The sequence below is a fragment of the Zeus faber genome, assembly GCF_960531495.2.
Source record: "Zeus faber genome assembly, chromosome: 16".
NCBI classification, from domain to species: domain Eukaryota; kingdom Metazoa; phylum Chordata; class Actinopteri; order Zeiformes; family Zeidae; genus Zeus; species Zeus faber.
Genome location: NC_137202.1, coordinates 27,545,084 through 27,571,391, shown reverse-complemented (window position 1 = coordinate 27,571,391; position 26,308 = coordinate 27,545,084). Strand labels below are relative to the sequence as shown.

General features: G+C 46.7%; 1 protein-coding gene across 1 annotated transcript in view; it reads left to right on the top strand.

The window, feature by feature from the left end:
- ate1 (arginyltransferase 1) overlaps nt 1–21,030 on the top strand; it is a 60,982-nt gene extending 39,952 nt beyond the window's left edge. The window contains 2 exon segments of the mRNA XM_080016728.1: nt 12,816–12,936; nt 20,312–21,030. Coding sequence (XP_079872854.1) covers nt 12,816–12,936; nt 20,312–20,490 — 300 coding nt within the window. The 3' untranslated portion in view covers nt 20,491–21,030.
- The last annotated feature ends 5,278 nt before the right edge of the window (nt 21,031–26,308 follow it).

The window sequence follows — 26,308 nt, the reverse complement described above, 5'->3', positions numbered from 1 at the left end:
GCACAAGCGCTTCGCTTGCCCACCGGCTGCACAGGAACTTGGGGCCGAAGAGGGAACGAGCAGCCAGGGAGAGGTGGAAAAAGTTCCTACTAAGAGGGTAGGACCGGTTGAAAATGTTCACACTGATTTAATAACATTTGGTTAGGGTTATTGGGTGGCTCTGTCCCCGCTCCGTTAGCGGAGAGAACGAAGTCCGTCCGGAAGGGGCGGGGAGACGGGGAGGTGGAAACTGAAGTGCTGATCTCTGACAGCCAGGAAAAAAACACGACTGTTTCAGATTGGGCGCCTGTTGCCGACAGATTGTCCAAACGATTGCATCCACACTGGACATAACGTACCAACCCTAACCCCCTACGTATGGTATCCTTAACAGTCATCTACTGTGGAAAGGACTCCATACGGAGCTTCTCCATAAAGAAGGCCAATGTGTGAATGACCTACTGCCTTTACTGGATATTTTTTATCCAACAATGTTATGGATTCCATGTGGGAAAGGGGCTACAGAGTCCGTAAGTCTTCCAGCCTGTGGTCAGAGTGGTTTGTTCCTCTGCGTCTTTAAGCCTTCGAGGTACTCTGTCCCTGAGTAAGCCTGATGGGGAGACTGCTCCATCCTTCCCTGCTGTTGGTTTAGCTGCAAGGGCCTCAGCTCGTTCCCTCCCCTTCTGTCATTTTTCACTCCTTTACTCTCCATCCTATGTTCTCCTTTACTCCCTTTGCCTCCCTCGTTATTGTCAGGACTCCTTTTTTTTTCTCTCTCTCTCCTGATTCTCCCGGCCAGTCCGCACAGACCTTGGCACCCGCTTGAAGCCCCGATGGTTGAAACATTTACCCCTCTGCTCTTCTCTTAAGACTGCTACACACACACACACACACACACACACACACACACACACACACACACACAGACACACACACAGTAGCACATCTGCCACTGTAGATTTTGCCGCTGCTCGGCTGGATTAAATAAAGGGTTTGGGAAATAAACTTTTTCTCCTTTGTTTGCTCTTCAACTCACTGACCAGCCTGGTGATCAGTCAGCACCTCAGCCTTGCGTCACAACAAGCCTTTGAGATCCACCTTCTATGTTTCGAACAGAGCAAAAGCGTTTGTAATGGAGATGTGGAACCCCTACAATGCAAAAAAAATGGAAGCTTAGCTTGCTTGAAAATCTTAAAGAATAGATGTTGTTTTTTGCTTCTGTTGGGATAAGTTGAGTGCCTGAGTGCCATAGGATTGCCCGAGCCAATGTCTTGAACTATTTTACTTTGGAGAAGTTGATGGTTTGTAGGGATTTATTAACTGTTGATGCTTTCTTCTCTGAAAGAAGACATTTCAAGGTGCGTGCGTGCGTGCGTGTCCGTGCCCGCTACACTGATCGTAGAGCCATCTGAATTCAGAGCCATGCTAAAGCTAGGACCTAACAGTCATTGTGTTCATCGTGGACAAGCGCACACGCATATGGAAGAGCTATTAAAAATGATCAGCTGATTCCAACCCCTGGGAAATGGTGATGGATGTAAATAGGAATGTAAATATGTAGACTCATAGAGAGAGGTAGGATACGAGGGAAACAGGCAGCAGGCAGAGAGGTCTGCTGAAGACATTAGTGGTTGAGCGAGAGGTCAAATCAGAGACAGCAACTGTAACTCAAGGAACATTGGAAGAGCATGTAATGTGGACAGGTACACACGCATACTCCGATCCACTGAAATTCATATAGAAAAGCCATAAGTTACTTGAACAAACGAATGCACACACAATGCGCAGCAACAATCTCTCACAGAAGGCATTTGCGCACCGAGCAGTTCTGGCACCGAGCAGTTCTGGGGGCTCCCTGAGGGGAACTAGGACCTGGGGAGGTCCTCCAAGAACTAGATCCCTTCCAGGGCTTTATTTCTGGTTGAATTCGGACTGGAACTCTGAAGTGACACAGGACTGACGTCAGCCAATGGGTTTTCAGCGTGAGTTCCATGTTGTATTTTACTCCAGAACTTTCACTTATTTCCCCTGATCAGGTCACTAAATATTTTTCCGAACAAATTTGATAAGAGAAAAGAGCAATCCAGTTGCTGAGTCTTCACTCACATTAGATCTACAAGGCCTCGTTTAAAAGTTAGTTCTAACTTCGTACACTGAGTGTACGAGGGCTGGTCCGCACCCTGAGTGATGCGACTCAACCGTGTGGACGGTCCTCAGTGCGCCTGGGGCGAGGGACCGTGGACGTGTGGACCAATCACCGTGCACTTACTTCACTGAAGGCTCCTCTTGTGCCGGTCAGTCCCTTCTCTGAAATGGGAGCTAAAATAGTCCCTCAAAATGCATCTCTGAGACCTACGATCGTTCCTAGTTCCTGCAGTGCGGACACAAAAAACGGAGGGTTCCTCCAAAAATTCTTAGAACTATGAAAAGGTTCCTGTGGTGTGAAAACACCTAACGACAGATGCATTCAAGCCAAACGTCTCAGAGAATGTATACTCTGATGGAGGGAGATGGACCCCCCCCCCCCCCCCACACACACACACACACAAGTCTATTAAGCTGGCTGAGAGTTGCTCGTTCATCTTCCCTTTCTCTCATTCATCCCCTAATTCCTCCCTTCTCACATTGATGCTTTCATTTCTATTATTTCATTCAGCTTTTCACAAAGCTTGTCCCTGTCCACGGGAAACTGATGTCTTGTTGGGTTGGATTATGGCAAAGTGCCACGTTTTGTTTTGGGTTTTTTTCCAACCACTTTGCATGTTTATGGGGTTTGTGTCGTACACTGCCTGTTTTCTCTGTTTGGGTGTATGTTGGGAGGGCGGTGTTAACTCAGGAAGATGTGAGTTACTTTGCATATGTTTGTCCCTGAGTTTGAGAACCGCGGGTCTCTGCCCCCTCCCCGCTGAATTGGTATTTTCCCCTTCCCCTTTCTCAAATATCTGTTCTTTCGATTTGTGTGCCATCCGAGGGTCTTGTTCACCGTTTCCTCGTTTCACCTACCTCATCCTATTTAACCCTGAGGGAGGGACACAGCCAGGGTTAGAAGGTTGCTTGGTTCCCACCTTCCTGCACACAACACTCCCACAGGCACACACCCTCACTCACACACTGGTTCAACACACTCGCCCAGTGTCTGAAGCGCACTGCCTCATTTGCATATGAACCCTATTGGCTCAATTAATGTGCAGACATACTGTGGAATTGTTGCCTGCCCCTAAGATGTAGCCTCAGGGAACCCCGGAACTCCGCAGTTGTTGTGCTCCCTTGGATTCTGGCTCCCGGTCCCGCTGTTTCCCTCTTTAAAAGACCACACTACCGGTACTTGAGCCCTGCTGGAAACCCCTCTGACACAACTCAATATTATACAAATTTCAATACTTCGCCCTCCTCTCCACACCTGCCTGTATGTGTCAGAAAACTGAACACCTCATTCCATTCTGTGGCCTGACTGGAATGCGAAGAACAACAATCTAGAATCCAGTGTTCCCTTTGTAATTTTTACTCGGCAGTTCCCAAAGAGCCATGGAAGCACCATTGCGTAACTGATACTAGCAGCATTTTAGACCGGTTTTATGGAGGAAACTATGGTGTGTCTGTATATAGACAATAAGCAGAGGTCTCAAAGAGTGTAGTTATGCAACACTCTCTTAAACCTCTCCCCTGTGTCACCCTTTTGTCTGGTCAACGTTCTCTCTCCTTGCAGGTGTGTGTGGGGGATATAGCTATGCATGGCTACAGCCTGTCTCTTAGCTAGCTTTCCATTCTGAGCTGTAACCCACTACAGTAGACTGAGGAAAATTTTATATCCGCCAAGACACATCTCAGCAGATAGTTTGCATCAGGTTCGACCCATCTCACCAGGGCTAGCAGCTGGACACAAGCCCATGGGGCAGCCGTGAAGGGTCCCTTAGAAGACTTGGAGCCAAGCCAGCAGCAGGGGGCTGCCTGGCTAGTGTCAGACCCTCTTCTTTGTTCCTTGAGCTTGGACAGAGTGTCCCACAGAGTCTGGCTGGCTCAAGGGTTTGGCTCTTGGGTTCAGGTCTAGACGTGACATCCTGCCCCTGGCTCTGCTCCCTTGGCCCTCCCTGGCCCTCTGATATTTGCCTAAACAGAGCTGAAGGTGACACTATTGGATGCTAAATGAGACCAAAGGTCCTTGCCCTTTTGCCACTCTTTCTTTTCCATACCACCCTTTCAAATATCAGTGCTTTGATCACTTATATTGGGAATAAGTAGCATAAATGTATGAATAGTAAACCCATGTTTCTATGATGTTATTTAAAAGGTCATTATAAATTTTGCAGGGTACAGTTAATATCATGCAGTGTCAACTCTGAAGGCATACATCTAGAGCTGCAAATATGAGGTACAGCCTGTAGAGGGTGTGTTGGTGGCTATTGACCCGAAATCTGAAACTATTAAGCATTTTTATTAAATGCACTTTGCCTGTTTAATTTTTTATTTTAATGCAATTTTGTATATCTAATTTTAGTAGCTTATTATTACCCTGTTTTTTAAATGTATTTCATTATTTTAATGATTTTATTATTCAACTTTGTAAATGCATTTAGCTTGGTTTTATTGTTACTATTTGATGGCCTTCTTTTAATGTACAGCACTTTTAGTTACATGTAGTGTATGAAAGGTGCCATACAATAAAAGTTATTATTATTAAACCCACATTTCATTGGGAGATGACATTACACTGAATGTGTAATTTATTTAGTGAAATTACGGCACTGCCAAGAAGTTTTGCAAGATATCTATTCATATAGTTTATGAATGTCCTTTGCTAAGCTTCAGTTTAGCTTTTTGACCAGATTTGTAAGTTCAGAAAACAAACAAATGACTGAGCCTGTTCCTTCCTCAATTTAGAGCCAGCAGCTTGCACAACATATTCACCATTTTGATTGCTTTTGATCTTATAGTTTTCCTTTTTTTTTATCTTGGACTCATGAGGGAGTAGAACTACTCTTTAGTCTCGAGGCTCTTATTAAAGATTAAGAAGACTTGGATTTTACCAACAAATTGGTGACTACCTTGGCTTTAATAGTCTTCACTACATTTCACACACACTCATATTCATAGAGTGGTAAGGGAGGGAGAGTTACATAAAGTGGCTCTTAGTCTTGTTATTATTGTTCGCAGTGAAAGAATGTCGCGACCAGAGCCCAGGAAACCATTTATTTTTCCACAGAAGGGGAAGAAAGAGGGTGCGAGTGAAAGGAGTAAGGGGACATATGGGGAGCAAAAAAGGAGTGACAAAATGTGGGCCAAATGAAAAGGAGGCAAGATGAAAAGGAGTATTTGTCTCAGGGCGGTGCTTCGCTGACTTTCTTAGAGAGGCAGCTGCACCGCCGTACACCATTCAGCCCCAACTCCTTATAATTCCACAAACAACAAACACAGTCACAGAGCCAGTTGCCTGTTCTGCCACAAACCAGCGGTTCTCCACACGGGCTGCAGTGTCAGGCATCCAACAGCCAGGCCTTGGAAGAATGCAGTTGCTGTCATTTACACTTATGCTGATTTGAACTCCAAACACTTTGAGTCCCGGGGGCTTCTCTGTCACCTGCATGCCAAGTTGACATTTTATGACATTGATTAGGGATGACAAACTGCTCCGCACCCCGAGCTGAAGTACACCCATTAGGCCTGTGCAAAAAAGCAAAATGTAGTTTTCTGAAATCCGCATTTACCAACAGCAACTGTATAAATGACAAAGATTTCACCTTTTACTGTACGGGCGTCTGCGTTGGAGATTTTGGGATACCGGCCGTGGAATTACTTTGTATGGGATCAAAAAGGAAAGTAGCGGTATCACACATCGCTACAATGCGTGGGTTCTTTCAATAGCTTACGTTAATATAACTGCTACGACTGTAGCCGACTCGAAATAAGTTCGGCTGTCCAATGCGATCTGGCCCAGGCTCGGCTCTGCCTATAGGCAAGATAGGCGGTCGCCATATTTTTGATTCCCCTTGTACATAATTCCTCATTGACAAAGTTAGGAATTCCTCATTTACTGACAAAAAAAAAACAACTGCTGGATTTGAAGGATCTCAGTTGACTGACGGGTTTCTAACTGATGATGCGACTTGTCAACTTTCACGGGCCGCCCTGCTAATTTCCCTCTCCATATTTCATATTATATTTCTGTAGATTGCCAGATATCCAGTAGTTGAAGGTCTAGTCATTTTTCTAATGCTATTGGACTATGCTCCTAATTAATGCAAGGACTGACCAAGCCAGTTTTGTTTGAACAGCTGCTCTCGCAGTAACATTTACTGCTACATCATTTCATTCTGTATGTTTGCTGCATCAAAATTGTAGGGAGCTTGTTTTTTGAATCAAACATGTTCTATTTTTCTTTAAAGCAGCCTCCCATTTTCAGCAGTTTTGATTTGTTTTGATAATTTATTGCATATGGGGATAAAAGGCCATCATAGCAAATGGATGTATACAGTCTTTATTTAAATTTAGCCCTTCAACATTTCATTGGAGACAACAGTGACTATTCTCAGTTGTAGCAATGGAAACGTTTCCTTTCCACAGTGGTAGGTGTCATCAGCTTACACACTGGTGAGAATGAAAGATGGATGGATGGATAGAGGGGGCGTGATGAACAAGCTTTCAACAAAATGGGACGATTTCACAAACCCCACAGCAATGAGTGTAATGCACTTGGTGTCATTTGATTGTTGATTGTGTAGCAAGCTGAGTGATATCTACATTTGGCAGTGTACTGGAATCTTATTTCTTTAACTGTCATATCCCCAAGCTTGATGCACTGAGCCCAAATGGAGCTGCGACAAAATCTCGGAACAGGCAACGTTTTTTCAAGTGGAAACCTGTAAACGTCTGAGTTGTTTTGTTGTAATTCTTGATATAAAGCCGCTCTTTTAGACTTTTTAGATAATGTGTTTCTGTGCACCCCTCAGCCTGGCCTACCCACATGTTAAGAAAAACATATATACTATGCCCATCAAAACAAGATCAAACCAGTGCTGGCCCAATTTCACCCGCTCTGTGAAATTTATAGGCTAAAACATGCACTTTCCCCTGCTTCCCCAACCCCTCCCTCCTTCACCCCCCTGCGCAAAACAGTCTCTCTGACAGAAAAGAGCGTTGTTTGAATTTGCAGACCACCAACAGTGCACCTTTCAGCAGAAACATTTGTTTAAAGTTTTCTGATAATTTTCTCCTCTTTTTTTTAATGCCACATCATCTCTTTTTATTTCACTTTGTTGTTGTTCTTTCTGGACGCAGTTGTGTTTTTAACAAATCATTAACAGGCTACAGCACAGTTTTTGGACTACCACTGCTTGGCACCCCCTAGGTGGAGCGCTGACAGGGCGGGGGCCCGAAAGGGGGTATAGTTCACGGGGTCGGGTCAGACGATTGAGTCTTACTGGAGAGGGGGCAGTTTTGGCTGGCAGGAGGGGAGGATCGAGGCGGTGGGGGTGCAAAGGTCACAAGGGGGGAAAGTGAGAAAGTAGAAATAGTGTCAACACTGAGCAGATCCAGAACCCTCTGGCTGCCAGTCTGAGGTGTTTGCCTTGCCATTAACTTCAGCGCTATTTATTTTCAAACCTGAGCCTGACTGCACAGCCTCACCTTAAACAGTCATTGTGTGTTTAAAGTGGAACAAAGGGCTTCCAGAGAGTAGAGAGCAACAACAAAGTGAGTGAGACATGTACATGCATTTAGGCGTTCCTTTAGAGAGGGTCCGGGTGGCAGCAGACAGTACTTCTAGTTCAGTACTCAAGGAAGGGTATTAAGGACTGGGATTACAGTCCAGGCCTGGTAATGTCTGTACGCTGTTGTCCGTGCCAGAGTAGGAGGAGATGAGGAGATAAAAAGCACCCGGCCTGTGAGCTGATGCCCATATACGTGCTGCCCTTGGATTTTATTTTTTTTTCTTTCTTGGTCTCCGTCGAAACGCAATCCTGTAAAAATATTTTTTCCTCATTAACCTGTCACCCTCAGAGCCATGACGCATGGCCAGGTGGGGGAGAGTGGTGATGTGAGTGGGGCGGTGGGCTGTCTATGGGTCTGGGGGGGCGGTGAAGTTAGAGTGGTTACCCTCTAGATGTTTTATTTATTTGAAGGTCGTCTTGCGGTAATGTGTTGAGTGGGGTGAAAAGGCCTTGGCGGGCCCCAAGTGTTTAAACATCAGTGGTTAATGTAAATCTCCCAAAACGCAGACCCCAGACTTCTGGGGAACACGCACGCACGCACACACACACACACACCCACCCACCACACACACACACACACACACACACACACACACACACACACACACACACACACACACACACACACACACACCTATAAAAGCATGCATACGCATATTGTCTCCCACAATGGACAAAAAGTGTGTGTTTGGGCACATTTGTGCATCACACACTACGGAGAAGAAAACATAAACATAGTTTGTTTGGACGTGTCTTTCAGTAACAGCCCCCCCTCCCTTCCGATAACCGGCCAAGTTCTCAGTGAGAGCGCTGTTTGTCTAGGTGCATACATGTGTTTGTGAGGGCCGCACTGTTTACATGTGTCCGTCAGCAACGTCAGACCCCCCAGCCCCTCTCTCTTGTCTAGGGAGAATGTATTTAGGGTGTGTGTGTGTGTGTGTGTGTGTGTGTGTGTGTGTGTGTGTGTGTGTGTGTGTGTGTGTGTGTGTGTGTGTGTGTGTGTGTGTGTGTGTGTGTGTGTGTGTGTGTGTGTGTGTGTCAGTGTGTGTGTGTTTGCAGGGTGGCTGTATTTATTGGTCTTTGCCTGGGAATGGATGAACGTGATCAGGGTCAGAGTGCTGGCCTGGGTCGCACGAGCGTCTTTGTGTCCCCTCTCAGCCAGGACAGAGTTCTGTGTTAACACCAGATGAAGAATGGACCACAAAGAAACCAAGACATGTGACATGGCAACTAGGCTTGGCCAGAACATAGAACGTAATGAAGTGGACAAACAATAAAATTGTCTATTTGCGATTGCTGCCCCCCAGTGAGAGTCAATTCACCAATGCATGCAGGTATTGTTTTCACCACCAATTCACAACCAAACAGAGTCAGTTCACCATTCTCAGCTGGATTCACCGCCTACGTTGCAGGCTTCATCTTGTATCGCCCAATATTTTTGGATAATCTATATTTTTCAAGAATCAACCCTATAGACAAGTAGTCAGACAAGCTGGTCTGTTCACAGCAAGAGCAAGCTAGGGTGACCTCATCATCTTCTGAAGCCACTCCTCCCATCGGCCATCAGAGCCGCTCTGTCTCGCACTGGAGTAGGTGTTCAGCCCACCAGCAGATAACTATATAACTTAGCCTCCACTGTACAATCGCTTGGGGGTAGGGGGGTGACAACTTAGTGGTCGATATGAGCAGGAAATGAGCTGCAGATGTGGATGTAAAGTAAGGCGGTGGAGCCAGGGAAGCCCTCTTCCTCAGACACCCAATCCACCTCCACTCAGCATGGATCAGTGATGTGTGATGAAGCCACGAGAGACGGTGGGTGAAGAGTCTCAGAGAGATCCAGACGAGGCAGGAAAAGTGTGCGGACCCACCAACGTCTCCTGAATTCGTACCCTTCCCCACACTAAACACATGAGATGTGGAGTGGGGGCGGGGGTTCTATCATGGAAGTGCACATACCAGAGCTGTGTGTGTGTGTCTGGCCATACTGGGAGTAAAAAAAGTACACACAAAGCAACAGTGGTGTAGGTTTTCATGAGAATTCCTTGGCTGTGGTGAAGCGGGCGATTTATGCATCTGATTAATTCCTTTTCATATAAATCACAGGTATGGGCCTGGGGGGGGGGGGGGGGGTATTAGAGAGAGTGAAAAGTAAAAGACGAGGAATTTCTCCTCTTCTGGAAATGTTATGCAGCAGGAGGAGAAAAGTTATGTGTTTCTGTCTTTGAGTTGTTAATAAAGGTTCTCCCGTTGCCAGCAGGGCCCCAGCAGTCTCGAGTGCAACCAAGCTTTGTCTGCAAAAAAAACCACAAAAAAATTCAATTGATTGAGCGATACTGGGTCATGCCTAAAGCTGGGTATCTCCACTCAAACAATACCTGCATTCAATCCTTCTTGTATCAGATCTAGAAAAAAATACTTTTAACTAATTAATTTGTTGTGTGATTGGCCCACTGCCACAGCAGCTACAAGCCAGTCAATCACCACAGGCGTTTTACAATTTAATGTGACGTGTCATTGGCTCACTACCGGAGCAGCTACCAGCCAGCCGGCCAGTCACCGCAAGCGTTTTCTATTTAATGTGACGTGTCACAGCAGCAGCAGCTACAACAGTCTGTGAAAGGACAGGAAAGGACACTGGTCAAATGCTGCATTGTACAGTTTTGTATAGTTATTTAAGTAATATTTCAATAATGTGAACACTTTAAAAATGTATCGAAAAATCATTTGGATGGGGAAGAGTGGTGGCATTATATACAACTGATTTTATATTTAAATGATGGGTATAGTCGAGAAAAAAAGGTGTAGACTGAAGTACTCTATTGGTATCGGTATCACTTCAATGTACTAGTATTGGTACAGGAATCGTCATTTTGTTGTTGAAGATTGCTTTAGAATGAAACAGTGATTCAGTTACAACCCTGCTGGAGGCTCTGAAAGAACACTGTGAATCAAGGCAGCTCCTCTCTGCTCCGTCCTCATTGGTCTGTCCTCTTGTCCCTCCATCTCGCTCCCTCTTGCCAGACAAACCCTTTCATCTTAGTGTCTGCGTTGTGGCACCCTCAACAGCTCCTATCTCTTTCATCAGTTCCTTCAGTATCTTGTGCAATGTTAAATGCCATTCCCGCACTCATCTGCATATAACCCCCCCCGAAATCCAGCAGCCAAATCCTGCTGCTGAAGTCTTTTCTTATGTGGTTATTCTTTCATTTTTCCTTTCTTCTCCATTTGCACGTGTGAAATGAGTCTTGCAGCACTTACCAGGCATTGCCGTCGCTTCCACTTCTGTCTGAACGATTGAATGTGACAGAGAGCAAAATGGAAGAAAAGAGAGGGTGTTGGATTGGTTTGTGAAGAGTCACTCACGAGAAGACGACTAAAATCAGTTTTCTTTTTCCAGATGTGAGGAGCATGGGTTTGGCTATCTGTGTGACTGGCTAGCTTTAATGCAGGGTGTGAAGCTCCACTCTCTGTATTGAACAAACCATCCATTTGTACACACACACACACACACACACACACACACACACACAAGACACAAGCACACAGGCCCTTATCGACGGTTTTCCTGTCCAAGCACAAATACTCACACGGTCACTTCCTGTCCACTACCCTCGCTGCAGCCACTAGAGCGGCGGTTTCTCAAAAAGCCGCTGGACTGAGCGTGTTCCTTGTTCGACTCTGTGTTGCAGGAAACAATCGGCGGTTTCCCTGTTGATATGAGCAGCTGCTGTTGAAACTAATAACTAGCAGTGAATAACGGAAGCAAATGCAAAACATACAGGCTGCCTGCAGCAGGGCCTTCCAACCAACTTGGGAGGGGGAGAGAACGAGAGAGAGAGAGCGAGTAAGTGACTTCAGAGGCTGTAAAACGCTCTGTCCCTACATGTACTCTCTCTCTCTTTCCCTCAGTCTGCAAGTCTATTCCTCCATCACTTCTTTTTAACCCTCTATTCACTCAGTCATCCGTATCGGGCGCTGATAGCAAGTACACCAATAGGGGCCCCTCTGCCTAGAGAAAGGTGTGTTTTACCTGTGTGTGTGTGTGTGTGTGTGTGTGTGTGTGTGTGTGTGTGTGGATCCATAGAGAGGAGACGGAGTGTGAGCGCGGCAAACTCGCTGTGTTGACAGATGGACAAAACTTTGGTTCGCACCCCAGCAGAGTGCGCTGAGGCCATGGGGGTCATCGGTCTGTTCCCTGCCGCTATAGAGCTGCAGACATCCCTACTTATCCAGCCATCTTTTGGCAGCAGCACTTAGAGCCCTCTGGCATGTTTTTTTAATACCCTCCATTCTGTGTGTGTGTGTGTGTGTGTGTGTGTGTGTGTGTGTGTGTGTGTGTGTGTGTGTGTGTGTGTGTGTGTGTGTGTGTGTGTGTGTGTGTGTGTGTGTGTGTGTGTGTGTGTGTGTGTGTGTGTGTGTGTGTGTGTGTGTGTGGTTTTTCTGTCATTGACACCACCTTTTCAAACAATTCTGTTTTACATTTTTCAGCGCCAAGCCAGTCTATTCTCATAGCGATGTTTTGCGTGTGAAAACAGGCTGAATACTTTCCATGTAGGCCCACTGACAGATGGCCCTCGCTTCCAGGATAGCCAAAGCAACCGCAGTTGTACTAATTTGCTGTCGTTTTATTTATTTATTATTATTTCAAGGATTTTGGGATGTGTTGTTTTACACATTCCCGTTGTTTTTAACGAGAATGCGAGTGCGTGGCCCTGTTTGTGTCTTTGCTGTGTTGAGACAACGCAGCAGGCCCGTTTACAGAGTTATCAAGACACTTTTGTGTTGACTTGTAGACGTCTTATAAAACACATAGCTGGAATACTGATAATAAGCCTAGCTGGGGCCGTGCTGTAAAAGAGGCAATTTGCACTGAAACCTTTTGCACTGGGATATCCTGGATGCTGTCAGCCCATAACGTTCATGTTTATATTTTTCATTCAAGACAGCGGTTGACAAGACACTCCATAGACTGTAGAGTTTGATCAGACCTTCGACTACAGCCCTGACCAGAGTTGAGCTTTTCTTTTCTCGGTGGACCCTTTCACACCGGCTTTTGACCCTGGTCAGTAGTCTGGTGTAAATGCGGGATGGGTTGTAACTCCCCTTCTCTGTGCATGCCCCCCCCCCCGCCAGGGACAGTACCGGCCTTCAGACCTCCTGTGCCCTGAGACCTACGTCTGGGTGCCCATCGAGCTCTGCCTTCCCGTACTGGAGAACACCCGATATTCCCGCATCAACCAGGATCCTGAAGCAGGTATGACGCCACCCAAACTCTGTGTTTAGCATGGAGCGGGCTACATTTTTCCATTCCAATACCTTTTCATTTTTACTCTCCCATTCGCCTTCTTTTGGCTGGCTATTATAGATGAGCTCCAGGATTAAACCAAGCTGATCTGGGACCACTGTGGTGGTGTGTAGAAATCTCTGGGCTGGCTATCAACATACAACACCAGCACCAGGACTCTCTGAATCTCTACACTCAGACCAGAGATTAGTGCCTGTCTTTCTAAAACGGCGATGTTGTCATTAGATGAACAATTATTTGAGCTTTAGTAGACCACGTGAAGATTCTGAGACCAGGAGGCGCCAGTCGTCTTGTCCAAAGAGAGTGAGAAAGAAAGGGAAGGAGAAAAGAAAGGAGGGGTAAGTTAATGTTTAAGAGGGTTGGAAAGAAAGTTAGATTCAGAGGTTGATTGCAGGGCGAGTTTTCTTTTTTCCCTTTTGGCTTTCTCTCTCCACTCTCACTCCTCGTTCTCTCGCAGATCTGATCTGTTGACTCTGCAGTTCTCTGCCGCTCTTAAGCTACTAAAAACACCTCCTCCCCAAACCAATATTATAGTCAAGACCACCCAATCAGTCATGTGTGAGATGCGTCAGGCGGGGAGTCAAGTCTGAGACCCAAACTCATTGAGTCTGAGTGACGCCCGAGGCGTTTGTCCGAGTGCAACTCAAAACCAAAAAAGTTGAAATTTTTGTATTGACCTACCAGTTCATATTGATTACCATGACAGCATCATATAAAATCCCTCATTGGATTGTCTGTGTTCGATATTCCAAGTCATTCGGAATGCAGACTCGAGACAGGACACAAGACCTTGCCCAAACTTGAGCACTACAACCCTGCCCTAAAAAAAACAAATCTTTGTGTCACAGGGCTCTGTGGTAGTAGTGTGAAGGGAAAGTTTGGAAAACAATATAAAGGGACGGTGAGTGAAGGTTTGCACACTTTTACCTTTGCTTACACACACAAATGTTTTGGTCTCTGTGACTGCGGGATCGAGGATTGAAGAGAGGGAATAGCAATTCTGTGTTTATACTTCCCCATCAATCCGCATCATCAGCCAAGAACACTGCACATGAAAGTATGGGATACGTGAAGAGGGAAAATTCTGACAAGAAGTACTTTAAAATAAATTTTTATTGAGCGGGTTGGTTGTGCAGGTTTTTAAAACGATAGATAATGAAAACAAATGACAATAATAAATTACAGCAACAAATAATTGAGACACAACTATAAATAAAATAACAACACCTAACAATAGGAAGCCCCCAGTCAGTCGACTGAGATTCCTCAAGTCAAGCAGTGTTGTATTTTTTTTTTTTTTTTTTTTTGTCAGTCGGTGTGCATTACAATAACAGGATAAAACAGATAGAAGCTTTTAAGATGCACATTATAATAACATTTCAATGAGGAACTATAAATAAGGGGAATCATGAATATATTTTGATATGTTTGAATCGTCCGGAGGTGAACACAGCTCTCCATCCGTCCCGATCGCCGTGCCCCGTGCTTCCAAATAGAACACCTAAAAACAGTGTGGGCACGACTTGTAGACTCGTTAAGATTATTTTCTGCGCATAACGCATGGAGAGGGGGTGATCGAGGAGAGAGTCACGGAGAAAGTTTTGTTTCGTTCCATACTCGCTCCATACGCACTTGTTACGTTCCATGAGGAGACGTAAAAATGAAATAACCTACATCTAAAATAAAAACACACAGTTTTGGCGCACTTATCACGGGCACGCCATTGCTGGCGCAGGCATAGTCTGTACCGTCGGTCGGAGAGGGAGACGATTGCGCAAAAAGTGCCCAAATCGCTCCCTCTCCACGCCCTAGGCGGCCGCCTGTCAGATATCTCTTACCCTATAGGAAGAGCCAGCCCCGCCCTGCCACCCCACCTCCACACCGCCCAATAGCCAAATATTCACATTGAGCAGCCAAATCTGATTCAACTGACAATATTCTATGTCGGGTACAGCCCTACGTGACAATGACATAAAGACAACAAGATAGTGCATAAATGGTAACCAGGTCTTCTGGAATAGAGGAAGATTATCCTGTAGGGCGTGTCTTCTCACTGCATATCTTCACTGAGCCACATCTTCGTCTCGGGGACTTCTTTCTTTTTCCAGGACATAAGAAGTAACCTTTTTGCCGTGACAAGGCTATAAGAGAGAAAGTGTTGTTGAGCTTTAGGCGGCCTAGTCTGTGGGTCAGATACGCCGAGGATAATTACAAGAGCGTCTGGCTCTCACTCAGTGTTGATTTTATTTTTGGTCTAAAAGTTCTATAACCTTGGACAGAGGTCGAAGCAGTGAAGCAGCGAGCCTTCTGGTACTGGCATGTTTCATCGGTGATACTTCAGGATATGTCCTGTGTATCTTACCCTGGAGTAATGGAGCCGATGTACGATTTTGAATTGGATAAGGCGGTGTCAAAAGTTGTTGGAGCATGTACAGTATGTATGTATGTGCTTCAAGCTTTCCTCCCAAATCTCCTTAGAAATCTAGACACTTAAGTAGGAGTACCAGATGAGCAAGGAGAAAAAAGTTTGAGATGTCTGAGCTGATAAGAGTGGAGCAGAGTGTCACAGTAAGAGAGAAAGGGGGAGGGGGGAAGAAACGGTGGAGTCGGGGATTGGAGGAAGAGAGAGGGAGAGATGAGAAAATGTGTTGAGACATAAATAATTCTCCAGTGGCAGCAAGTCCAAAGGCAAGGGAAGCCAGTGCTATGTGCTGGCAGCAGAAGAGACGGAGGGACGAGGGAGCTAGGTTCGACACAGAGTGAGAGAGAGCGCAAGTAGACAGTGGTCCATTATTCTGTAAGAGTGTGGTCATAATTAAATCTAGTGCCGTACAGGGAGGTATGTCGAAAAAACCAACACAACACACAAGCTCTGGGGAACAAACTATGGAAAAAGCTCCTGGGCCGTACAAGTCCCTCCCCACTGACTACACGCTATTAAAAAAGAAATGACACTGAGAGAATAAATGTGATTTTGTCTTTGAAGTCTCTGAACTGTAAATCGTGTGTGTGTGTGTGTGTGTGTGTGTGTGTGTGTGTGTGTGTGTGTGTGTGTGTGTGTGTGTGTGTGTGTGTGTGTGTGTGTGTGTGTGTGTGTGTGTGTGTGTGTGTGTGTGTGTGTGTACACGGGAACACATTTATGTGTCAACATGTGTCTGCAGTCTGTGTGGTTCCCTCCATTCCTGTGTGGAACTGTTGACTTTGGACGACCACAGACACTATTTCACAGCCTCGCTGCAACACCCTTCCAGTACATCTCAGCGAGCAACCTGCCGCCATCGTCGGCTCCCGGGGATGAAGCCAAGTTTGTTTCGTGGATAAAACACAGTTCCTGCCACACAGGTGGTCGTATTGTTGTCCTTCATGGAAAAACAATCTTGCTCCATGTCATCATTATTCTACCTATCTGTGTGGCTTGACCCAGGCTGAATTAAAGGCCCGGCCCTCTGCGTTTGTCTAACAAGTTGGCATCGGATGCGACAATTGCAGTGGATGAACAAATGATTTGGTGATGTAGTTCACACTACGCTGTGAAGGGAACGACTTGCCCACACTGCTCGCTGTCTGTTCCCCTGAGTTGTAGCACGTTCTTCCTCCAGGCTCTGGGAGGGAGAGGAGAGGAATGGGAGGCCTGGTGTCCTAGGCATTCAGGCTGTTGGTGAACCGGTCACAGAGCCGACCTAACGAGGTGTGAGACAACTGCTAATCTAAAGTTTACGTGACCCTGTGCGGCGCATACTCTTATTTGATTGCAAGCCAGTTGCTTGCACATCTCGTGTAACCTCACAGACACACACACACACACACACACACACACACACACACACACACAGACCCACACAAGCATGGTGTACACATGTGCACCGTCTCTCCCACACACTTTAGCACTTAGTCGTAATCTGTGTTTGCCTGATGGAGAAGTAGGGGCATTGCCCTCTCAGCAGGATAAACACTTGTGTGACATGAGTCACCCCCCTGAACCTTAAGTGCCTTAAACGGGCGCCAATGCACATCACACAAACACAATTACACATTCCATGCTCACACACACACACACATACACACAAATATACACACACTTCATCTCAATTACACTCACAGCATTTATATTGTTTGCTTTTTCCTCAATGTTCCTTTTTACTCGGTCTGAAATACACACATTCATGAAATGTCCGTGGTTTATCTTTGCTTCATTTAATGCGGCCTTATTAAAATGTGTGTGTTGATAGTGTGGTAGGGTAGAGAGTGGCGAGGTAAAGATGGTCCTTCTGTCTTTACAAGCCAAAGTCTTGACAACAGCCAGCCGTTGCCCCCCCTGCCTCCTGCTCCATATGCCTACCTTCATATACGTCTGGCTCACTTCTTTAGCTGTTTGTCAGTCTGTCTGTCTTTGAAAAAGCCTGCTGTCAGTGAGATGAGTGGATGGGGGCGAAGCTCCTCTCTCAACTGCCACTATCAAGAGTGCAGCAGGCAGATGGCTCTGGTTAGCTGAGCTTGATTTTACATGACATGGCATGTTGGTTTAGGCTGAGGTCTCTCTTTTCATAAAAAATTATGACAGCTTAATATTTTTATACTTAATTGAAAACATTGCCTGGGGGGGGGGATCTCCTGCCCAATGGGTTGAAGGGTGATATTAATGCTGACTATACACCATCCTGCTGCTGGACTATTCTCTTTCACAATGAAGTCCCCCTTTAGTATCCCTCCTTTGTACGGAGTCAGAGGAAGCCTCATGCCTCATGCTAACCTCGTGGCCCTGCCTTTTGACCGGTGTCTGCTCTAGAGAAAGTGCAGTGAGAGCCGGATGGACATACAGAGGGAGAGACGAGGAACATGAGGGGGTTATCCCTACCCCTTTAACCCCCCCCACTGCTCACCCCGGAACCCTGACCATGGAGGGCTACGACCTCAGAGGGTGTCATATCACTGGACGTCTGGAGAGGCTTTTACAGGGCGGCGGGGTGGTTCAGAACACAGCAGGAAGTGTGGATGGACGGGTGGATGGATAGATTGAGGGACAGGGTGTTTATGTGAGCGGAGGATGTTTGGATAGTCTTTCAAAACTGAGTGAACCTACAGATGCTCCAGTGATATAGGTTAATTGGGGAATTGCGCTTCCCATGCTGCTGTCGTGTGAACAGCAGCAGACGATTTGGCAATTCCACAGAGCGTCTTGACACCAGTGTCGATGACACAGGCAGAGAAGACGGTGACTCTTCTTCTGATCCTGGAGGTCTAGAATACAGATAGGTCATATATACAATGTAAACTACAGACACTATTATTTCTAAGAGTTATAAACCTCAGAAAATAAAGTACAGCAAAGATAATGGAGCGTTTTCTCATTTTGTTTTTCATTCTGGTAGAAGGAATTCTGAGTCAGCTTTTTTTAAAATTTTCCTTCAGAGGGGAACACCGTGACGTGGTCAGGACACCCAGGATCTGCAAATTTGCATTGTTTAATAAACCATGCGCCAAGACTCATCACACACATACTGACCACCTGGGAGGTCAGCTGGCCACCACATGGGTGCAGCCATGGTAGCAGCAGAGATGAGTGGGAAGGCCCCGGTCTCTATTCATAGAGTTTATCTGCCTCCTGCTTGACTCGTGCGTCACTCGCCTTGCAGACCAACAGCTCTCTTTTTATTCCCTCTCAGCCCGAGGCTGCTCGACTGTACAGCTGCTGGAGTCGCCTTCAACCAGCCACTGCTTTTGATTAAAAAGTGTTTGTGCGTGTGCGTGTGCGTGTGCGTGTGCGTGTGCGTGTGCGTGTGCGTGTGCGTGTGTGTGTGTGCGCGCGGTTGAGGTATATTCATGCAGTCTTGTGAGTAGGCATTTTGGGACCAAACTGTTTTTGTTTTTTTTCCTGGTTGCATTCACACTTTCACTAGGAACTCTGAAGTGACGCTGAAGTGACGTAAGCCAATGGGGTTTCAACATGACCTAAAATCTGTTTCTGAACAAATCTGAGGCGAGAAATTAGCGATCCAGTTGATACACACTCACACAGCTCATATTAGAACTACAAGGCCCAATTTAAAAGTTTTGTTCCGACTTTTGTAAGTTACATGCTCCCATCGGGACAGCGCCACAGATTATCATTTTTTTCATTCCATGAACGTCGGAAAATAAAATAAATACATCCACAATAAAAGATACTTTTAAAATTGTTATTCTCATTCTCATTCTTTATTCTCATTGGTTATTTTTTTTTTATTACCGCCGAGCGTGTGAGGGCTGGTTCCCACCCAGAGCCATGCCACTCAACCAGGGCGGGCCGTCCTCAGTCCGAGGGACCGGTGTGGGACCGTGGAGTTAATTCTGGAACGCTCACCGTGCATTCACTTCACTGAAGGTTCCTCGTGTGCCGGTCAGTCCCTGCCCTGCAGTAGGAGCTAAAATTGTCCCTCAAAACTGAGTTCTAAGAACAACAAACGTTCCCAGCTCCTACAGTGCGGACACACAAAAAAAGGGACGGTTCCTCCAAAAGTTCTTGGAACGATGGAAGTTCCTGTGGTGCCAAAACGCCTCGTGACCTGCGCCCATGTCTGCAGCGTGGAGGTTGTATTCATGTGGGAAAGGGACTCTTGATGCTGTGTTTCCTTGCTCATCCTCATCACGTCACGGCCGTCTGCCTCTGCAGCTCGGCTGAGAGTCCCTGCCTGTGGAGGCTGTGTTTTCTTTTTTTAGAAAGTGACGAAGAATTCATCACTTTTTATTACACGCGGTTGGAGAGCTGCAGCAGGTTTTAACAGTCTATAGGGAGCGGGCGGGGATTCTGACAAAAGGCTGTAATAAGACACTGTCTTTGGCATGAGGTGATACTCTGTAAACAGGAAGGGCTATTGAGGAGACTTACACACCTGCACGTGCACTTGAATAGGCCGATCACAATCGGTTGCAATACTCAAGACTATTGCAGCCGTCATGTAAACACCCAACCTCGGTTATCTTAATCCAGTTCAACTCTAAATCGGTTTCCAGTCCTAGATTTCTCAGCAGTCGTTCCACATTTTTTGTTGTGTAAACACCTCAACCCGGATATGATCGGCGGATCCAAACTGCGCATGTGCCGCAAAACCCAGTGATTCCGCTGGATTTTGCGGCGCGTTGTTTTTTGTGGCGACCGACGGAAAGTGAGAGCGTATTTACACTTGTGTCTCCAGGTTGGGGGTGCGCAGGAATATTCCTCAAACAACTACTCTGAATAACGAAGTGTCCTTGGCATCCTGGCACTGGGGAAAACATGAGAGCGCAATTGTGGGCACTCAATACCGCGTAGCGGCACCTAATTAGATTATGTGTATGCGTCTGTCAGGTGACGCGCGGGCCCTGTGGGACGTGAGCAGAGCTCTGGTGCTGTACAGACGCACCATCATGCCGTACGCCGCCTACTCCCGCAAGCGGAAGGGCTCCAGCGACCAGACGGAGGTGGAGCAGTATGCCGGCCTGGTGGGGCAGACCTGCGCCGAGAGGATCCTCTTGTACCGGGCCTGAACCTCCCAACAACCCACCACACCCTCCAGCAAAATGTCTGTCTGTCTGCCTACCTGTCTGTCTGCCTGCCTGCCTGCTGCGTCACCCTGTCCTCTCGCTCTGTACTGTACGTGGCCAATTCACCCGCTGTTTTGTTTTTTTGTTTTTTTAAATTTAAGCTCTCTTTTAAATACACAAAATCACTGTTATTGAAATATTATTTAGAAGGTCATTTATTCATTCATTTACATTTTTGCCCCCCAATTTCTTCCCCCCCCCCCACCCCCCCCCAGTCAACCTCTGAACACTGTTCACTGAATGTTTGCAACAATGTCGACCGGGTATGTGGAGGCAACCGGTTGCCGATCCCCAAGGATTCTCTGAACTTTTTTCCCGTTCTTGACCGCAACGTACCGAGAAATGTCTCTCTTTAAATGATTGTCTGATGTATTTATAGCTTGATGTGCTTTTTTTTTTTTTGAATATTCACAATGAGTGTGGATGTGCTCGGAATATTTACACACATTTTTGTTTAAGCAAATAAAGGGATTATATATTCAAGTCCTCGCTTGAGAATTTTTCTTTTGATTGCAAATATCGTGACGATGATACGGAACCGACCCTCTGAGGTATTTCCGCTACGAGGTTATAGTGCCACAAATAGAGGTTGAATTCAACTGATTTTCTTTTTCATCTTGAACCAGGTGACGGCTCCCGGATGTATGAGGATTAGCCAGCCAGGCTAAGCTCGTCCACGTAAAGGGCAGATGCGCCGAGGTATCCGCGGGATGCACGGCCCTGCGTCTGCACTGCTTCCTAACGGTGCTGGGTGGGCCGCCTCCTCATCCAGATGCTTGTTGCCAGCTGGTGGATGAACACACACACACACACACACACATACGCGCACACACGCACACACACACACACACACACACACACACACACAAACAGAAACTATCCACAGACTCAGAAATGGATGTTTGACCCACACCTGGGCCGTATCCAGACAGATACTCTGCCGTCAAGCTGTTGTGTTCTCGTTTTGCCTGTTTAGTCAGTAAGTGGTACTGAGGATCGGCAGAGGTTTAAACCCATTTCTCTCTGAGGTTTGAACCCACGCTGAGCCTCGAGGACGCCACTGTCCAAGGGAGTAAAGACAGATTGACAGGCCAATTATCCAAGAAGGGAACGTTGGCGCTGCTTCGAGACCATTTTGGATTCACTGCTTCTGTCCCACATTAGGCAGACGCACATTTGACGTTGCCCTGTGTCCCACACACACCCTCGCTCTCTCTCTGTCTCTGTCTCTGTCTCTGTCTCTCTCTCTGTCTCTGTCTCTCTCTCGCTCTCGCTCTCTGTCTGTCTCTCTCTCTCCCTTTCTCGGCCTGTCATGAACAGTTAATCTTAGTGGACTCGACACACAAAGACCAATGCCAGTTATGTGGTGGGCTGCTCTCAGTCATAACAACTGGTGCGGTCCCATTGGCAATTAATAATTAATAACACTGTACAGAGACGAGAATGGCAAGGATCTGGACATTAGTCCTGGGCATAATGGCATAACAGCCCTCCCTGACGTCACTGCTCATAATTCCAAATAAAAACGTCCCGGGCCATTGCTAAAAAACAACGTTCAACCAAAGTTCACCGATTTCAGAGAAAGGGGGAGTTCATCTCCTCGCCAGAAACAGATCAAAAATACTTTCCACACTTGGTTTGTTCTTGTCCCTGTTCCAGACAGCAGGAGTTTGACCGCTGCATCGAAGATGAATGAAAAAACTGATAGAATTTTAAGGAAATGATACTTTGTCTGGCCCTGACAGCTTACCTGACTTCTCAGCCATGGTTCTGTCCATCAAAATGGCCGCTAGGGGCGTGGGTCTGCCCTCTGCATCGTGGGAGTGTCTGCATTTTTGGCGTTTTCAAACAACCCAGTTTCAACCTTACAGAAACGCGCACAGAAGAGAGAAGCCATCGTCACGATCGTCTCTTCTGCAGCGACACGCTGCTCAGGGTCCTTTCTTAGTGGGTCTTGTTTGAACAGAAGGTAAATAACGATAAAAAAGCGTCCTGCGTCATTAACCGTATCATGAGCGTAGCACGGTGTGGGTAAACCTGGTTGCTTAGAGGAGCTCTACCCATGCTCTGTGGTCTGATCTGATCTTCCTTTCCTCAATTGGGCTCATCTACACTATTCAAGCTGTCCACCCAGGCCGGCTGAATCAAAACATCCGAAACAAACCGCGTGTGTTTGTGACCCAGTGTACATATTGGAACTATGTTTACTTTAGCCAGTGCACTGCATGCTTTGGCCGGTCTTGCTGTCTCCGTAGTGTTTTGTTTTTTTTCCTCTTATCTTAGTGCTGCTGTCCCCGCTTGATGCGGACGCGCGTGTTTTTACTGGCCAGGGGCGTCGGGGACGCCGTGGCGCCCACAGCCGGTGGAAACCGCTTGGCCGGAGGAAGTGCGGGGCCAGCCTTTGTGAACGAGGCCCCTGGATTAAGCGTATCACACCCAAAATGCAGGCCCCTTTATCCGAGGATTATCCCAGGGGACAGGGGGGCGCCCTCTCCCGACGGGGCCCCGGCCTCACGGACTCAGCACACATCGCACCACCGAACCAGCCACCCTGCAACCCAAAACCTCAGATACAGGAGGTGAGAGGATGCATTGTGGGCCGGGAGACAACGCTAAAGTGATTAGTCGAAGTAATGCGGCCATGGAACACACCGTGACAGTGGCCTACGGACAGGGGTGATTGGACGGGGTAAATGTTATTTGGCTCTTTGAGTATATCTGTAACTATCGGGGTTAAGATTCCACTATTGTACAGCTTCAATTGAGAGGCTCAACTATTCCTCAAATTAACCACAAAAAACGAATAGAAGAGTGCGACCAGAGAGCTCCAGAGAGAACTCCACTCAGAACTCAGTGGAAGGCAGGAACAGCGTCTCTGCCTCCAGAAGGACGTACTTCTTACTTCCAATGGGGATTGCGTTGGAAATGCTACTCAGCCATTTCCGACGCCGCCCCTCTCTCCCTTCACCCCTCCCAATCCCACTCACGCTCCAGCCTTTGTTTACCACATTAAAGAGTGAAGTCCCGTCCGCAATAATGCGGATGTCTTTGAAAACCTCTCCTCCCCTGTGTTTTGGCCGCCTCGGCACGAAAACGGCATTTTAGGAAAAACAAAGGTTTTGGAAAAGGCCTTCCAGGGTGGTGATGTTACAAAACCCAGTTTGCGCGTCTTTGTGCGGAGAAAGTGAAGCGGAGCTTCTTGAAAACGCCGATGTCAGGACCTCAACTTGCGCATTAGCGCACGCGTCAGGAAGCCACAGGCGGCGGCCGACACCCGTCGTGATGTACGTTGCGTCGCCATTAAAACATTAAAAGTCACTCGCAAGTTTAGGAATGGCGTCCAGGCGACGTTGTCTGATTATTATTATTATTATTATAAGCACAACACGCTACATGCTCCTCATGTTGTTTTGTGCGGTTTGATATCTCGTTTCTTGTGATATTATCACCCCCTTCTGGCCTGGAAAGCTTATGTGAGCATTTTAAATCGTTATTCTGAGATTTGTTTAGCGGTGGGGGAATCCATGTTTTCAGAAACGTCTGTATACGTGTGGACAGAGCCCGAGCAACGGATCCTTCAAAATACTGTAACTTCAAATAATGTGAAAGAAAAATACATAATAATCCTAATCATGTGTCTGGGTGAATTTTGGAAATGGTGGTTTGAAGAGCGGTGCTAGTGTCGGTGCTTTCCATCTTCATCTTCATCTTCACTGCTAACTGATCAGCAGCTGGCCTCTTTGGAAAACATTGCTTCTCACTACCAAAAACAAACCTGACTGCATTTATGAACTATGCATAACTTTAAATACAACCCATAAAGTTAACAGGCATTAAATGACAGCTGTTCTAGACATTCACAATGTGCATTTACAGACTAATATTGCACCAAGTGAAGTATTAAACTGCTTCCTCCACGATTCTCTTATTCTACTGTTCCGCACGCCCGATGGCTTTTTCAATGCTTATGGAAAAACCTTTCTCATTTTGAGCCATGTTCTAGTTTGTACATTTCTCCATGTCCATTATCCATGGCCATTGTTATGTTTTTTTCTCTATTGCTTGCTCTTCCAAAGTCTCTTCTCTTGTCTCTCCGCTGTATCCGGTATGTCTCCTCAGCAGGATCTACAGTTTTTGCTGGCGACGAAACGAAGACCGCCCTCCTCCTCCGTCGAACTGACCCCGCCAAACCCACTGCGCCGCCACATGTCATGGAAATTCCCATCTTCTCCTCCGGTTTCTCGCTCCCCCTCTGGAAGATGAAATGCATTTTCCGGTTGTTGAAAAGCGTCAGGTAGAGTGGAGCAGGAGACGGTTCCACCCGCCCGTGCGCTCATGGCTGCATTTGTTGTGCTTGGCAGGAGGGCTTGGCGCTTCCAACGGCAGCCTGCTGGGCGCGAGGTGCGGGGGCACAGAAGAAACAGAAAAATGTCTGTGTAATTACGAGTATTAAAAAGGAAAACGCTGATATTTATTGGCGTGCCCCGGCTGCACTGGGCTGCTTTTGAATTTATTATTTATTTATTTATTTTGTTCTTTCAACGTTGGAGCTTCCAGTGCCTTAACTGCGCCCACGCCCAAAACACTGTGCCCTTAAAGTGTTTTGATGTGTTTAGCCGTAGAGCCCCGTGGATTTCCAAATGGATGTAACTACTCGTATGCCCGGGTCGCACCGCCGGCGACGAGGCTCATGTGGGCGTGTCCGCCCAAAATCAACCGGCTGTTATGGCCGCGCCAAACATTTCAAACCCCTCTCCACTTCCATGTTCAATATCATTATATAGATCGATGGGGCTGTGTCTAATCACGTAAATAATTTTGCCATCCGTCCCTTAAAATAAAGAATTGTCCTTGTTGGACAAACTTGTTCCCTATTTTATGGATCGTTCAAGAGGCGTTTTTCATTGAAATAAACAGCCTCTCGGAGAACAGGCGGTGGTCCGGGCGTCCTTTTTCCAAATCCGTCAGCTCGCATCTCCGCCCCCTTCAGCCGGATGAAGCCGAGCTCCGTTTGAAACACATTGCGGCCTGTCGCTTTGCAGCGCCCCGTCGCCGCCGGTGTGACCGCACCATATATGAAAAAGAAATGGGATGCTGCTGTTCTCTACCGTTATAACTTCCCTTTGTCCGTTTCCACTTCATTCTTTTCTCTCAACATTTCACCTTGGTAACTCGGTCGCCCCCTCTTATCTGGACGGATGAAGGAGGCGCTCCTCCCCACTCACGCTCCTTCCTTCTTTTCCTCCACCTCAAGAACACAAGGACTTTGTGTTCTTCCAGAGGGTACTGGGGAGCCAGTTTGTGTTGTTAGCCGTTAATAACTTCCCTTTGTCATTTCGCTCCCTGTCGCTCTTTCGGGGGGAAGACGTCAACATTTTGCCCACGGTGAGTCTCCGAGGCCCCGTTCACACCTGGCGCTCAAGCGCGTCCCGGGGGGCTTGATCCCCAGTGGAGAGCTCAAGATCCAGGTGCCAACGCATTCAAGGCGCATGGAGCTCCGGGCACAGTCGTTGGCGACTGTTCATCCCCGGAGGCACCTTTAAAAAAAAAACGCTGATTAGTAAGAAAATAGAAAAAATTCAAATATACATTAAACCTAAGAATTCAACTGGAAAATGAACAATACAGCATGAAATGAACCCCAAAACCAACTATAAGATAGAAAATTTTGAAATGTACAATAAACAATTTACAGCAATACAATAATAATACAAAAATACAGTAATGATACAATAAACAATACAATAATAAAGCAAACACT